The sequence below is a fragment of the Fundulus heteroclitus genome, chromosome 5 (assembly GCF_011125445.2).
Source record: "Fundulus heteroclitus isolate FHET01 chromosome 5, MU-UCD_Fhet_4.1, whole genome shotgun sequence".
Classification (NCBI taxonomy): Eukaryota; Metazoa; Chordata; class Actinopteri; order Cyprinodontiformes; family Fundulidae; genus Fundulus; species Fundulus heteroclitus.
In genome coordinates this window covers 5,811,595-5,828,171 of record NC_046365.1, presented here as the reverse complement: position 1 = coordinate 5,828,171, position 16,577 = coordinate 5,811,595, and the positions used below count along the sequence as shown (strand labels likewise).

Genomic DNA, 16,577 nt, shown 5'->3' with positions numbered 1-16,577 from the left:
TTGTAACTACATTCACATCTGAGTTGTTGGGTTTGTCATGGCTGCTTTTGTGGTTAGGGAGATGTCTCCTAAGGATGTATGGCCAAGATTAAATTTGGGTAGGGGGAGACCGGGGACAGTTGCAACAGGGGATGATTGCAACATGTAATTTTCTCTGATTAGAAACCAGCTAGAGTGTTGGATGCTCCCTTTGCAGAGAAAAAGCAAGCAGTTTCAAGAGCTCCTCTAAGATTTATTGGGGAAACTGTTTAGTGTGTTTTTTGTTATACTGCTGTCACAGTATTGTCAGGGTTGTTATTTTTGCTATTTTCTTTACTGTTTTCTTGAGAGGATCATATATATCAATGTACAGTTTGGTGATAAAATCACTCAAACCTATATTGTTTAAACAAGTGATGAGGTTACTTATAGCTAACATGGTTAGAATGTGTCAAGATCACCCAGTTCAGCTAGTACATGAGGTTTTTATAATGGGAAGGGTGATGACTGCAATAGTTGCAACCATTGTCCTTAAAACAGACCACGTGACATTATTTTTTTTTTAACATATTTTCATTTGTTTTTCTTAAATGTTATACAGTTCAACAGGTTAGAGCAGGGAAAGGGTTGTGCGTGCATGCACGTCTGACTTTTTACAACTGTTTGTGCAGAAGGTGGATGCAGTGAATAGTCTAATTATATGAAAACAAATGCAATAATGAATGCATGTACCAACAATAGACAAAATAAAATGCCTCTCTTAAATTGTTTCATTCTTCCTATGTGAGTGACAGCCTATTGTATTCTATAACAATTTGAATCTTTCACATCTGCATATAAGGCCTCATCTAGGCAGATGCATAATCTACTGATCAGCTGATCAAGCTGCAATATTGACTTTTTTTTTATAAAAAATGCAATATATAACTTATCAGTGAAATGTATTGCATTTCTAACCTGCTGTAGCTGTGCCTGGGGTCGGTTGCAACATCTGAAGCTGGGCATTCAAAAATGGGAAAGATGTGCTTTCTTAAATCAGCTTTAAATGACTAACAGATGTAAGTGTATTGTATAAACAGGGATGTTAGGAATTCTCTCGAGAAAGCTATAAAATGTATCAAATATAAATCCCTAGGATGCGATTTGGATGTTTTCCCTCCAAATATTCCTCGCACGTTTTCAATATTAAAATTAAATAAAAACATAATTACTGCCTCGTTGAAACTCATCAGAATTGTAGATGAATTGATTTAGTTTTTCATGTAAAATGATTTTGTGGCGGTGATGATGGGTAAAATCACTGAGCTATATAATACACTGGAGTGCTGATTTTGCCGAAAAACTGAAGTCACTGGCCGCCATCTTGCTCCTCCCTACTCTCACAGAATCCCATAGGATTTGGTTGCAATAACAAGCAGTTTTCTGGATAAGTGAAAACGTTTCATAGGTAATTCTACAGTCAGTGGATGTACTAACACTATCGACTACTAGGAAATTAGGTGCTGAAATATTTTACATGTTATTCATATTAAATATATATATGTATATATAAGTATGTGTATATGTATATATCTATATATATGTATACACATATGTAAATATATGTTTTTGTATATTGTTATTTATATATTTATAAATGTTAAACATATATATTTAAATGAATAAAATGCAAAATATTTCAGCACATGACTTTCTCAGTACTTGATATTTTTAGAACATAACATAAAACTATATGGCATTTGACATTTTAAAAGTCTTAAGCCCCCCCTGAACATGAGAAAATCCTCGTTATTCGATGCTGTAACGCACATATTCCCTAGTTACTGAGGGGAAATAGGGAGTACCAATATGGCGGCTGGTGGCTTCAAAGCGACTCGTTCAAACAGACGGTGATTAGCACTCCAGTGTATTATATAGCTCAGTGGTTTGAACGGGTCGCTTTGAAGCCACCAGCCGCCATATTGGTACTCCCTATTTTCCTCCAGTAACTAGGGAATATGTGCGTTACAGCATCGAATAACGAGGATTTTCTCATGTTCAGGGGGGGCTTAAGACTTTTAAAATGTCAAATGCCATATAGTTTTATGTTATGTTCTAAAAATATCAAGTACTGAGAAAGTCATGTGCTGAAATATTTTGCATTTTATTCATTTAAATATATATGTTTAACATTTATAAATATATAAACAACAATATACAAAAACATATATTTACATATGTGTATACATATACACATATATACATATACACATACTTATATATACATATATATATATTTAATATGAATAACATGTAAAATATTTCAGCACCTAATTTCCTAGTAGTTGATAGTGTTAGTACATCCACTGACTGTAGAATTACCTGTGAAACGTTTTCACACAGCCAGAAAACTGCTTGTTGTTGCAAGCAAATCCTATGGGATTCTGTGAGAGTAGGGAGTAGCAAGATGGCGGCCAGTGACTTCAGTTTTTCGGCAAAATCAGCACTCCAGTGTATTATATAGCTCAGTGGTTCAAACAGACGGTGATTAGCACTCCAGTGTATAATAGAGCTCAGTGGCGACAACCCTTCTGGTTCCTCTGACACAGGACAGCAGCGCCACCTAAAGGCCAGTATCAGAAATGCACCGGCTCCCTGTTTGTATTTCCTATTGCGGTTTGTATTTCAACGCCGGGTAGTTTGCCGATTTTAGTCATCTGTAGCTCTGGGACGCCGATTATATTTTCAAGAATAGACAGACAGATCAAACAGCTGTGAAGAAGTGTGTGTTAGAAAGAGAGAGTGAGTCTGCAACAACTTTTGTCCTTTACTGACTCAGAACGGCTAGCTTAGTATAGCCAGCACTTTCAGGGGCACTGCGACAACTTCGCTTTAGGAGTTGCGCATTCCGGTGGTTTAACACCCAAGCCCACAAAATAAAACTTCTTGCTCCGAATTTGGCAACAATTAGTTTACACTTTTTTTTGTTATTTTGTAGAACGGGATAACGATAAGCTAAAGCGAGCTAGCCATTCTTGACAGGCGTTCTCCTTTACCGGCGACTTTAGTGTTTAGAGACGTCGGTCTCCAAGGGAACAGCTGGTCACAGTAGATATCAAACATGGCGGCTCAGAAGGCAACGAGGGTGACGATCATCTCCCTGGATCCCTAACACGTCTGATACAAGGTAAGCTGTCTTGTGGAGAAGTTGGCTTGCTAGTATGTCGAGGAACGTGTCAAACTGCCTTTTTTTTTTTTTTTTAGCTCAATCTAGCTAGCTGGCAACTCTGACAAGCGCTGCCAAACGTAAAATATGTGGAAAGCTCTGTTTTTAAACCCGGCTTATTTATGACGTAGCTGAAGTAGGCAGGCTTCCGAGTCCAGGCCCGTTTTTGTAGCTGTCGGACTTGTGAGGCTACGGGTCTGTCAGGGATGCTGCCGCCATGCTACCCTCAGTCTGACAGTTAGCTAACCTAGCATAGAGCTGCCGGTGTGCGCCGGGGCTAAGCCCATGTAACCCAATGGCTGTCAAACGTTTCACTCCGTGTTTGTGCTCGTAGTGACATTGGCTGACGCCGACCAGCGAGAACCCGACAGGGAGAGACTGGACTCGTCCAGATCGACATCCAGTTCAAGGATGGAGTTGGCAGCGGTGAGTTACGCGTGTTCATTATGGCTGCAAAGTGTAGGCGCTGAACCCTGAAGATCAACTCTTCCTATTCGGGCGGATATTCCTGTGTTTAAAAACAAAAAAAACTGTTCTTAAATATGATCAAAATATACCTAAAGGTAATTGGGATTTGTTGTCTGAATAATTAGGAACTATTCAGAAGCAATTATAATAATTAATGCTTATAATATTTATAATTATTATTGATTTCTTGAGTGCTGTTTATCTACATCAGTTTAGCACAGAGTGGTGTGTGGAGGTTAGAAGCAGAAACACACAATTGATCAGCCTAAATAAAATAATAAAGAAGCAAAGTGAACAATTGTAAAGGAGGAGGAACCAACCTCTAACTGCAGCGGGGACATAACTGTTCACCTATGCTGCTCACTGGCACAGTAAGGATGGCATGTCAAAGTAAGAGCAACACTTAGAAAGAAATGGCTGCAGAGTAATCGTGGGATAGAATAGTCAGTTTTCCTTAACAGATAATGCTTCAGCTCTATGCTAAACCTGAACCCACAGTAGGCACTACCAGTGATGGATTTGGACATAAAATCTTTTATTTTTAATATCAACGTTTTGGATTGCCCCGGCTAGAGTCTTGAGTTGAACCTGACACGACTCTGTGCCGGGGAGCTAAAGAGCAGGGTGATGGACTCTTTTATAGTTGGACTGAAGACATCCCTGTTTAGACAAGCTTTTAAGTGATCATTTTTATTAGTGTGTTTTACTCTGAGATTTCTTGAAATAAAAAGTGCATCATAAATAAAATGTATTATTATTATTATTATTATTATTATTATTATTATTATTAATAATAAAAATACCTGCAGGAACATGCAATTATAAGGAGGGTTTGTTTGCTCTAACGGCCATAAATAATTTTCTGTTGATTATTGAGGAGGTTATACATGACTTTAACATGGCTTTAGGTTAGCGAAGTAATTACAATTTTTTTCTTCTAATTGATTCACCACTTACATGTTTTTTTTATTTTTGTCTTGAGAGATGCCTGTCTCAATTTCTGTGTGAAACAAACATGTTGGTTAAAAAACAAACATGTTGGTTAAAAAACAAACAAACTTGGATTCTAAATCTGCCGGCGGTATGAACAATTTTGTCTCAGCCGTAGCAGAGGACATGTTATAACAAATATTTCAATATTTTGAAAAAAGCTCTTTAAAAGCTAAAGTTAGACACATGTGGGTTAACTCAAGTTATGGCCACAGAGGGCTTCTTACTAACTATGGGAAATGAATCCGTGTATTGCTTTTTTCTTTCTCATGACCCATATTTTAAATTCACACTCCATGACTCATGTCGGTTGATAAAGATGCAATTTAGCAGGGAGCTTTGCACTGTGGGGGCAGCCCTACATACAGATGTAAGCGTGTGCCTGAAAGATAAAGACCGAAGCCCACAGAAAAACGCTGGCTGGATTAGGCTTCTGCTTCGGCTGCGAAACGGAGGGAGGGGGGGCAGGGAGCGAGGACGAGAGGCGGCAGAAAGCCTTTTGTCGTTCGCTGGGAGAGAGGGAAAGGTTTGTGGGAGAGATGCAGGGTTTTTCTGTCGCCTCGTTTGGAGCTGCGAGATGAGAGGGAGGTGAAAGAGGGCAAAATGCAGGAACAGCAGGATCCTCAGAGCCGAGCCCCGGGCATTCTGGGAAAGGTAGGAGCCGAATTTTCGTGTTGAAGTGGCACTTGTGGGTTTTATTTTTTATTGTTATTATTATTTTTTTGTTTTTCTTTAAAGCAGCATTTTGGTTGCGCTGATTGTCTGTGGCAGACTGCTGCTGGCTTTGTTTGTTTATGTTGCTGTCAAGTGTGATCATTGCTGCAGAAGCCTAGTTTTTCCTTTTCAGATGCAGCCTGTTTCAGATGGAGCTGAAATTACAGCCCGTGTGACCAGATGAAATCTAACTTTAATTCCAGCCTCCAGCTGCAGCGTGTGTCTTTCTGTTTTGAGGGGCTGCCGATGGATTACACGCGTTACAGAGACCTTAACCCGTTTACTGTTATATTGGGAACACTTTCTCTCTGATGGATCCCCTCTGTGGAAAAGTCAGTGTTTAAAGCAACGCTTAAGGTCTCAGTAAGGTTAGGCTTGAAAACGTGTGTGTGTGTGTGTGTGTGTAAGCTGTCTGTGCGCATCTCCATCATTTCCACTGTGTGGGAATCTGGCCTCTGCTTTGTGCCACCGGCTTATTTTTTTAGCATAACATACAACCAAAATGTCACGGTAACATGTTTTGAATCAAATTCTTGCTCTGGAAAATATAAATGAAGGTGGCATTTCATAAATTTTCAGAAATGGTTTTTGTTCTTAGATTTTCTTAGTGCACTTTCCTTATGTAATCATCATTTTGCGGGTTTTCAAAAATGTCTAAAATTTTATTTTTTGCTTGTCCTTTATATCTTATTCCTCTGTGTCGTCCCCCCCCCCCCTTCCATCTTGTTATTATTGCTATGTCTGTACGTTCTGCCCATCTCTTTGTCCTTGTCCACCCTGTGTGCTTTCTGTCCGCCATCTCTATCTCCTCTCATGTGCGCCTCCTTCTCCTCGCCTTTCCCCCGTCTCTCTGTCACCGTCCTCAGGCTCACCCGGCTCTCAAAGCGTTCATGTGCGGCTCCCTCAGCGGCACCTGCTCGACGCTGCTCTTCCAGCCCTTGGATCTGGTCAAGACCCGGCTGCAGACGCTGCAGAACAATGCCAAGCCGGGGTGCGTGCCTGCACGGACACATGTCACGTGTTACTAATACGAAGCCGTTCCCGCCGCTGTCGTTTTCACCTGCGTGCCGTCAGACACGGGCACACATCAGCGGGCTTCTGGCGAAGTCTGTCCTTTACCTACAATCTTCAGCGATGAGGTTAAACGCAGGCGGCGCATCAGAGCCAGGCTGAGTCTGTTTGCCTGACCCACATAGAGCAATTAGTCCCACCAGCAGCACGTGATGGTGTCAGCCTCGGTAGCTACAATTATCACAGCACGGTACAGGGAGTCATTTTAATTTGAACGCTTTTCAGTGTGCAAGGTTTCCATTGGCATTAACCTTCCCGCATCGACCTGTGGCTATGTTAATTTAAAACGAACGTAGCCACAATTGTTTTAGCCCATGTGTGATTGTTGCTGTAGAGTGCCTTCCAGAAATGCACTCCTGAGGTTTTTCAAATTTGATCGCGTTTCAGCTAGAAACTTAAATGAATTCTATTGGGAGTTTATGTGAAAGACCAACGTAAAGCGGCGGGTAACCGTAAAATAGACAAGATCTGTGGCTTTCAGCATAATTCACAGTTAAAGATCTGGGAAGCAGGGCATTTGTTTGTAATTGCCCAGCCTGAGCCACCTCGTAGAACCTCCTTTCACTGCAGCTGCAAGTCCTTTAGGGTTTGTTTTTTACCAGCTTTGCTCTGGTTGAGTCTCTAATTCTGGCCAGTTCCCCCTCCCAGTAAAACAGCTCAATCTCAAGACGTCTGTAAACGTCCTTCCCACAGTTTCTTACTTGGATTTAGTTGACTGGGCCATTCTAACATGCATCCAGCAAGGTTTAAACTGGAGCATTACATCGTGGCTCCAACTGTGGGATTTGGGTCGTTGTCCTGCTGGAAGGTGAACCTCTGTCTCAGTCGAGGGTCTTCTGCAGCTGTCAACAGCTTTTCTTCCAGAGTTGCCATGTGTTTGGCTCCGTCCATCTTCCCATTCATGTCCGCGAAGCTTCCCTATCCCCGCTGAAGTAAAGCCTCCCCCCTCAGCATAATACTGGCATCACCATTTCCCGTCGTCAGGGATGGTGTGTTCAGATTCATGCTGTGGTGCTACTAGCTTGTACGTTTTTGTATCCAGTAAACGGGTTTGAATACAAAAGTACATACATGAGAACCCAATAAAACAATTTCTGGCTGTAATGTGACTAGATGGGGGGGGGTTCAGGAGGAACATTTTAACAAGATGTTTTGTGCACATATACGCATTTCAAGATGCCTAATAATTCTTACATTTACTTTTTGCAGGGCACCCAAGGTGGGAATGTTTCGGGTTTTCATTCATGTCATCAGGACAGAGAATTTCTTCAGTCTGTGGAAAGGAGTTTCGCCAGTAAGCAACTGTTATTTTATTACATGTTTAATCCTCAGAAAGCTGGTCCTCGATGAACGGCTGTTGTGAATGTTGGTGTCAGTCTGGGTGCTCATCCTCCAGTAATAAGTCCTGGTGACTTTTCAGCTCACATTACCATTTCCTCTATGTCTGGTCTGTAGAAACAGACAGACGTGTCATCTGGAGGATGGAAACTTAAAAATGTTTCCTGTTCAAAAATATCAATACAGTATTTTATTAACCTTTTAGGAAGGAGATCAATATTTACTGTTAATTAGGGGTGTGCGATATGGACTTAAAATGTTATAATTTATTTTTATATATATATATATATATATATATATATATATATATATATATATATATATATATATATATATATATATATATCTATATATATATATTTATATATATATATATATATATATATCTATATATATATATATATATATATATATTGTGGTAATGATAAAAATTACAATAGAGTTTATTTACAGCTTCTTGCAGCTATTTAGGTAACTGTTGCTGTGATTACATATCAGTTAACCCAATAAACACAAATACTGTGCTTAAAAAACATTTATTAGTATAACATCTAAAAACAAAATTTGTAATACGTTTCATCAGGACTCTAGTTACATAAAGAAGTGTGATTTTATCACCAAACTGCACATTATTGATATTTATGACCCTTTCAACATAACAACAGTGAAGGAAATAGCAAAAATAACAACCCTGCTGTTTTGGGGGGGTTTCAGACACCACTAGTTGGAATTTATCGTTGTCAAGATAAACTTAAATTCTTATCACATTAAAAAAAAAATTGTGATAAAGATAAAACATGATAAGGACCCACCCTTACTGTTAATACAGTTAAAGTCCATGTGATCTAGTAGCTAGATAACACATTTTAAAGGGTCGCCATTGTTGTACCTTTCTTGTTCACATGATGTATGACTGAAAAATAAAATGGCCTGGCAGATTTATCGGCTAAGGTGGATCAAACACTATTTAAATCCCACTAAAAAGGTGCTTTTATATTAATCGCTGTTATTTTTGGCTTTGCAGTCATTTGTTCGCTGTATTCCTGGTGTGGGCATCTACTTCAGCACCTTCTACTCCCTGAAGCAGCACTTCTTCCTGGACCGGGCCCCGAACGCTGGCGAGGCGGTTCTGCTCGGAGCGGGCGCCAGAACGGTGGCGGGGGTCTGCATGCTGCCATTCACTGTCATCAAGACCCGGTTTGAGGTGTGCAGCTGCTAATCTCTCCTGTGGCAGACCTCAGATAGAGGCTGTCAGCGGTAAACCGGTGCTGGCAGTGGTGAAAACAAAAACAGCTCTTACTGAGCTCACCAACAGTTCTTTCTGTCTTCACCACCGCAAATACTGATTGTAGTTTTGCAAAACTCCTACTGGACCCTAATAAAGAACCCCTTTCCAGTTTACTCCTGGAAACCATCAACCAGTCGCTAAAGATCCTAATGTAAGACCAAAACAGACATAGCCTCAGCAGGAATGAAAGCCTGGATTAGCACAGCGATAACAGGACTGTCTCACTGTTTGCTTTAACTTTGCCCATCACATAGAGTCTCTTTCAGAAGGATTCAGACCCACCTTGTCTTGTTACAACCCCTAACCTCAGTGTATTTTAAAGCAATGTTAAACTATAGACCTGTTCTCGGCCTCCCCTGGCTCTTTTATGTGGTAATGTGGTGTTTCTATTGTAGACTTCTGTAGTAATAAAAAGACTATTCAAACCGTAACAACATTTTACCATATTTAATCTAAAAGGTAGAGGAATGTTTACAGATTCAGTACTGGGTTCTCATAACAACACTACCGGTACCTGAGAACCTCGTTTGTTCTCACACACAGACCTTAAATAGGAAGCATGTGTCCACCCATTGACGGGTGATCACAGTATGATATCAGTGTTCTGTTCATCATATTGGTGGAGAAGATCATGCTGTAATGCAGACGTGTCCTTGCTGACGCATTTCCCCCTAATCAGTCATTCTTTCCGGTCTAAGTGTGTCAGACTCTTTGCCTTTAGAATCCGTTCATCTGTAAATTCCATGGCAACCGACTTTGCAGTCCAGTCTCTGTGATCCCATAATGTCTTACAGCAATATATAATTTTGAAGTGGAAAGAGAATGATCCATGCGTTTTCAAAACCTTTTACAAACAGAGGTTCTGAGAAGTGGGTGGTGTATTAGCATCCAGTCCCCTGAAGTGAATACCTCATAAAACCACGTTTTGCTGCTATCCCAGTTGTTCAGGATACGTCTGTCCACCAACTCCAGGTTGTATATTCATGGTAGTGCTGCTGGAAGGTGAATCTCTGGCCGTAGTCTCAAGTCTTTGGCAGCCTTTAACAACTTTTCTTTATGGATTGCTTAGCTCCATCCTTCCCATCAACTCTGACCAGCGTCTGTCTCTTTTGAAGCAAAGGAACCCCTGAGCATGATGTTGCCACCACCATGTTTTGCATTGGGGATAGTGTCTTTAGGGTGAGGCCATGTTTTGCACCTAGGCCCAAACATTCAGTTTAGTTCTCATCTGATCGTAAGGCCTTTCTTGCACACTGTCCCCTCCATGACCTTTGGTAAACTGAACAACGACATTCAGCAACAACGTTCTTCTTGTTGCTTTTAATAAAAGCTTAATTAATAGTGAAAAACTAATAGTTTTCCAGTGCCCCCTACATGGCTTGTGATGAACAGGATTTCATACAGCTTTTTTTCATTAAGGCTAGATGTATGGAGGGTATAATTAAAAGTTGTCCCTGTCAACAGATTCTCTCACCTGAGCAATTACTGCAGATCTGCCAGACTGCTGCTTAGTTATTAAATGGCAATAAAATGGACGCTAACCGGTCCGCAAAAATTCTCTGAAGTTGCCGTGAACGATAATGCGGAGAACCAAAAGTTAGCTACATCATTATCTGTTTTCAGATTAGCACGACTGTGCCCACCTTGCTGCATACTTGTAACCAATCAGAGCAGGACATTCCTCCTGACTCTGATTGGTTGTTTCTGACCGGGAGTGGTGTATTTCTGCAAATGGCAGCAGGACCACTGGGAGGAGCCAGAGGAGGTTAATTTTATTTCATTTTTTACACATTATCTGCTTCATATTTACGGTCAGGAAATGGTAACAGTTTTAACAAATATGTAAAAAAATATATATTTATAAAAAAGTTACCTACTACTCCACATTGTTCGGATTTGCTTATTTTAACCGTAAACCATTTTTCAACCAGTTTTAAAATCATACACTACTTCCTGTTGAACAATCCTAAAATCCCAATAGAAAATGTTAATATTTGAGGTTGGAATTTGACAAAAAGTGGAAAATGTGCAAGGTTGTATCATTACCTACATACTGTATGTCAGCACAGAGAAATATACATTGACACAACTGCTCACTATTTATGCCTCAGTCTATGAATTCAGCTTGTAACTCTGGTCATGAACACTGTTGGGTATTTGAATATCAACTGGTGGTGTTACTCTGAACATCTCTTTAAAGGAAGTCAAAACTGAGATGTCTTTTGATCACCAACAAAAACAGAAATATGTTTTTAATCTTGTTAACCCTTCTGGCTGCCAGATATAAAGAAAAGTGACAGAAGGTGTGTTTTTCTTTGTTATAGAGTGGCTTTTACAACTATGCGAGTGTGCCTGGGGCCCTGAGGAGTATGTACGAGACGGAGGGAGTGCGAGCTCTGTTCTCAGGGCTGACTGCTACGCTGCTCAGAGACGCTCCTTTCTCTGGCATCTATGTCATGTTCTACAGCCAGGCCAAGAGAGCGTTGCCTCAAGGTGAGTACAGCAGCAGGTTAGCATGACACATTTAAACAAAAGACAATTCTGTTTTTAAGCTTTATTCTCAGATTTTGTGTCTTCGTCTTCAGAAGTGACATCAGCGCCGTACGCCCCACTGGTGAACTTCAGCTGTGGAGTGGTAGCAGGCGTCATGGCTTCTCTGGTCACGCAGCCTGCAGATGTGGTGAAGACTCACATTCAAGTCAGCCCGTCCCGCTGGAGCACGGCCGACGCCGTTCACTACATCTATAAGGTCCGTTGAGGGGCGGTTTGGTTGGAAACGCAGCATTTTGACTCTTCATTTGAAGGACCTGTATTATTCATTTTTACATTTCTACCTTTTACTCTTGAGTTGTGTTTGGGCTCACAACTTAAAATTGGTAAATTCATTTCCATCAATGAAATCTAGAGATTTGTTAAAAAGAAGCGTGAAGATAAAAGAAAATATGCAGGAGGAAGTTAGAAAGGAGTGAAAAGTCCCATATTTCTGAACTGTGTTGTCAGGCTTGTAGACTCTTATCTAATGGCTCCTAGCTCCTGTTCCTTAACTCTTTACCGGGTCAACAGTAAGAATACTATCATGGGGAGGAAAGGAGGTTCAGACAGCTGTGCTGATTTCTGACAGCCTTTAACTGCGACATCATTACGTGACAGAAACGCTCATGGACGATGTTAGTCAAATCCAGACCTGCAGCCTTCTGAAAATGAACTACAAAGTGCACGCTCTCTTCTCTCTGGCCATTTTTGTTTATTTCCATGAGTGGGCTGTGCTGATATGTCATATCACGCAAAGGATTGTGGGATTTCTTACAGCTCCGTAGCGCAACTAGGGGACATTGTGAGGTTCCTTGGCTAAATTAGCTGTGAAGGGAAGCATACAGGCTCCTTTTCCTACCTCCTTCCTTACTGACTGCACTATTCGGACAGCACTTATCATGGTGACCGTTGACGCACTTCTGCTTTGGCTGTAGAGCCCTTCCTCTATAAAGGTATTCAGATGGACCCCATGTCTACATGTCATCCATAAATGGAAGACATTCCCTTTCTCTTGGCCCTGACTCAAAAGGCTCATCTTGTTTGTATATTTTAAAACTACTTGTCTACTTGTAATTACTACTGACAGGCTGACTGTAATCTATTTTGGTTTTGACCTTCCAATATACAGTATATGTCTGGCTCTTAAATATGATAAAATAATTAAATTTTATTTCTATTGCGTCATTTCACAGCACATGCCATCTCAAGGCTCTTTAGGAATTCAGATTCGCTTTTTTAATGTATTTTTCCACCAAAGAGTGTTTTAACGGGTCCTTTTTAAATATTCATGTCTTTTCTTTTTTTTTTCTCAGGAGAAGGGCATGTCGGGCTTCTTCCGTGGGGCGGTGCCGAGGTCTCTCCGACGCACTCTGATGGCCGCTATGGCGTGGACTGTCTACGAACAGCTCATGGCTCGAATGGGCCTCAAGTCCTGAAAAGCACCTGAGCCAAGCCACAAAAAACGCACAACAGGTGAAACGTGAGGGGTTAACGACATTTGCACCGAAAGCACGAAGGAAAGGGAGCTGATGTCGTCGAAGACGCCATGAAGCAGCCAGCAGTGCCAAGACATTGAGCTGAGGAAACGGGTGGATAAACGTTTTAAGAGAGAGGTTGTATGTGTTTTAAATGTTGTTTAAATGTTAGAAATGTTTGCGTGTGATGATGCACCTGACCTACCTTAATGCCCGTCTTGGAGTGCTGTGCCTCTCCCACTGCTGTGAAGTGACTTTGTCCCTCTTCATGTTTCTGACGTACCAGTGGACGAATACCACACAAAAAAAAAAGATACCTGGTTCATGTGGTTGGTGCTTAGCAAGCTGATATGTGCTATTACTACTAAACAGAGCCCGGAGAGATGCACTCTGGGTGATGAGATATTCAGAAAACCTGCATAGGACTGAGCAATGTTTCTTTCTTGCACTCTGCAGTTATTTGACTTGTTTTGGACAATCACACGCACACAGCTGCATTAAAGGATGGAAATGTAAGCCAACTCAGCTACCACATTAAAGCCTTTCTCAATATGCTTTATGCAATTATGGTGCATTTTAGACAAGAAAATTGCATCAGTACCTAAAACAAAAAAAAATGCAAGATGTCTTGTTTTGTTCTCGTAAAACAAGATTTTGGGGCACCAGATGAGTTGACACTTATTTGCTTGTGTCTGGTTCATGGTTAATTGAGCTGTAGGTTTTGGGTTTTTGACCCTCATTCCAGTCACATCCCTCACAATTATGAGGCAGTTCGAGGTAATTGTCCAAAGAATGATACACGTTAAATTATATTTACAATATTTCATTTAATTTACCTGTTAAACCTTTGAAGTTTGCATGCTGTTCATTGGAAATTAAGAAATCAAAGTTATCAAGAGTGGAATGCTCCAATAGATGCTCATCCCTATTACTGCACAGTGATGTAGGAAAAAACCTTGTAACATTCTGTTTTTATTGAGCAACATTAACATTGCTGTGCAGGTATAAAACGATATCTTCAAGTGAACCCTGTGTTTTTGTTTTGCTTTGCATCAAGATTTTCACTTCTCTACTGACCAGCAGGTGGCAGCAGTAAAAGAAGGAATCTAAAGTAAAATGGCACCAGTGCATTTTCTGTTTTGACGCTAGCACCATTTGTAAACGTGTGTTTAAAGGGCACCATAAAAATATTATTTAATTAAGAGTGTATTTTTTTAAAAGTCAAGCTTCGAAGTGAAACATTGCTTAATCATTATGCAGACGTCTTTCAGTTTGCACAGAGTCCCTATCGGTGTTGGAGCTGTGGATCTTATTTCTTTTCACATTGATTATAGCTTGGTAAACAAAAGCTCAGAAATATCTCACAGAAGGACAAATGATGAAATTTCTGGAGTGGATTTATTTCCATGTTTTTGTTATTTATTGTTGTGTATATATAAGAATATTTTAAAAAGAAAAGATATATGAATAGTTCCTGCTTTGGAAATTGTAAAGAAAATCTAACTGACCTCTGAAGAGCCCAGGTGAATCTGTTTGTTTTGTAGTGACGTATGACAGCCTCAGTGTTTGCTTTGTTAACGTGTGAGTAACTCACTGTGCCAAGTTTAGGTTGGATCCGTTTGCTCCATTCTGATTGTTTTCACCGTCCATGCCCATGCTCCATGTAGTGCCTCACTTTTTCTTTTTCTTTTAGGTCAATAAACACTTAACTCTTCCTAAAGTTATTTTAAATTACTGTCAATAAAAATCATAAGAACCTTGATTCTCGTGTGTTTTATTGTTTCACTTATGGCCGTATGATAAAATCCTGACTCTACTGGTATGTTAAAAACCCAGCATTTGCATTATTTAGAGTGATGTTCAAGGTCAGTTTTTGTATGTTTCTTTAAAGTAACAGTGTGTAACTAATTTGGCTTTTAATTAACAAAAATCAAGTACTGCTTTATAAGTCAAACAACATCACATCAAAAATTAAAGCGTTACATTACATAGACATATACGTAGACGCCTCGTTGGGCGTGGGTTCGTATGTCAACGTTACCGCCATATTGTATGTGGCAGAAAGAAGTTACGTTCTGTTGTAGTGAACGTGAATCAGAGAAGATGCCTCATTCCTGTGCTGCATGGAGATGTACCAAGCATATATATATATATATATATATATATATATATATATATATATATATATATATATATATATATATATATATATATATATATGTGTGTATATATATATATATGTGTATATATATATATATATATATATATGTGTATATATATATATATATGTGTATATATATATATATATATATATATATATATATATGTGTTTTCTGAAGACCCAGCCTGCCCTCTGATGCCCCTCAATGGTACTCCTGCATTTGTAAGGTATGAAAGTGATGGATGATTGTCCATGGGAATGGTAAATGGAGAACCAAGTAAGGGGTTTTACAGGGTGGGGGAAGAGTAGACGGATTCGACTTTGGTTACTGAACAGTTTTATCTTATCTAGTCTAATGTAAAATTCAAATAATGTGCGCATAGGGACCTAAAACAGGCCTTACTTAAGTAGATGAACCCTAAATTGTAAATAAAAGCTAAACCTTTCTTCTTGTGTGATAAAACTCTATGAAGCATTCATGTTGATCTGTACTAAAAGTTACAGCACTGCAACACGGGAACCTTCAATGTTGTGGAAAATATTATTCAGCTGTATGGAAGATCGCGGTTGAACCAAAGGACTGTATTAATAAGCTGCTACTTTTTTTTGGGGGGGGGGATTTTTTGCAGCTCTAGTGGCTCGCTTTTTCCGAAAGTAGGCTGACAGGAAGGGGGGTAGAAGAGGGGGGGAGACATTCGGCAAAGGACCGTGGGTCGGATTCAAACCCAGGTCAACTGCGTTGAGGACTAAGGCCTCTGTATATGGGTCGCACTACCCGCTGCGCCACATGCGCACCCTCAAATTTAAATTAGATATGTTTAAAATAGGGAAACTGCATTAGAATTATTGTCTGTGGTTGACCCCTGACTACCTCCAGGATGGTGTCTTGGAGCCTTTTAGTAGCAACTGAACTCTTTATCAATGTAAACCCCACAGACAGATTTGCATGATGGATGTACAGCCGAATCTGCAGTAACTATATGATGCTCTCACTTTAGGATTCACTGAAATCTCTAAAAAAAATTCCACGCACCTTGCTAAGTGTTTGCAACGGAGGATTCTGAAGACAAATGTTGATGGAGCTGACACTGGCAAGACATCCCTAATAAAATGGGCAGTGAGTGTATATACTTTTTCTAGTTCAGGGATTCCAAAAGTGTGGTGTGTGAGCTGCCACTAGGAGGTGCGCGAGATGAAAACTGTAGTGGCGGTCTGACAGTGTATTTTTCCCCACACCATAAAGGCGTGTAAATAAACATTTCCTTCGGAAAACTTAAAATCAAAACCTGTAAATATAATAAATTAATAAAAATGTATTCACGTGAAAATGTCTTTATTTAGAACAAATCTTCTATG

General features: G+C 40.0%; 1 protein-coding gene across 2 annotated transcripts; it reads left to right on the top strand.

Annotated features, from left to right (window-relative positions):
- Positions 1-2,602: 2,602 nt before the first annotated feature.
- On the top strand, positions 2,603-14,822 carry LOC105939773 (mitochondrial glycine transporter B). 2 transcript variants are annotated; one of them, XM_012882071.3, is made up of 8 exons: positions 2,603-3,145; positions 3,519-3,610; positions 6,223-6,347; positions 7,637-7,721; positions 8,790-8,969; positions 11,378-11,546; positions 11,639-11,802; positions 12,899-14,822. In XM_012882071.3, exons 2-8 carry the CDS (start codon positions 3,596-3,598, stop codon positions 13,019-13,021), a joined length of 861 nt encoding a protein of 286 aa, XP_012737525.2. In that variant the 5' UTR covers positions 2,603-3,145; positions 3,519-3,595; the 3' UTR covers positions 13,022-14,822. The 2 variants fall into 2 exon arrangements, with proteins under 2 accessions (XP_012737525.2, XP_012737524.2); XM_012882070.3 differs by lacking the exons at positions 2,603-3,145; positions 3,519-3,610 and adding an exon at positions 4,757-5,296.
- Positions 14,823-16,577: the final 1,755 nt, after the last annotated feature.

Bases quoted from the DNA above. Each gene is read 5' to 3' on its own strand.
- LOC105939773 (XM_012882070.3), top strand. From the start codon at position 5,246: ATGCAGGAACAGCAGGATCCTCAGAGCCGAGCCCCGGGCATTCTGGGA. The intron at 5,297-6,222 runs GTAGGAGCCGAA...CACCGTCCTCAG, and splicing joins CCCCGGGCATTCTGGGAAAG to GCTCACCCGGCTCTCAAAGC. The intron at 6,348-7,636 runs GTGCGTGCCTGC...TACTTTTTGCAG, and splicing joins CAGAACAATGCCAAGCCGGG to GGCACCCAAGGTGGGAATGT.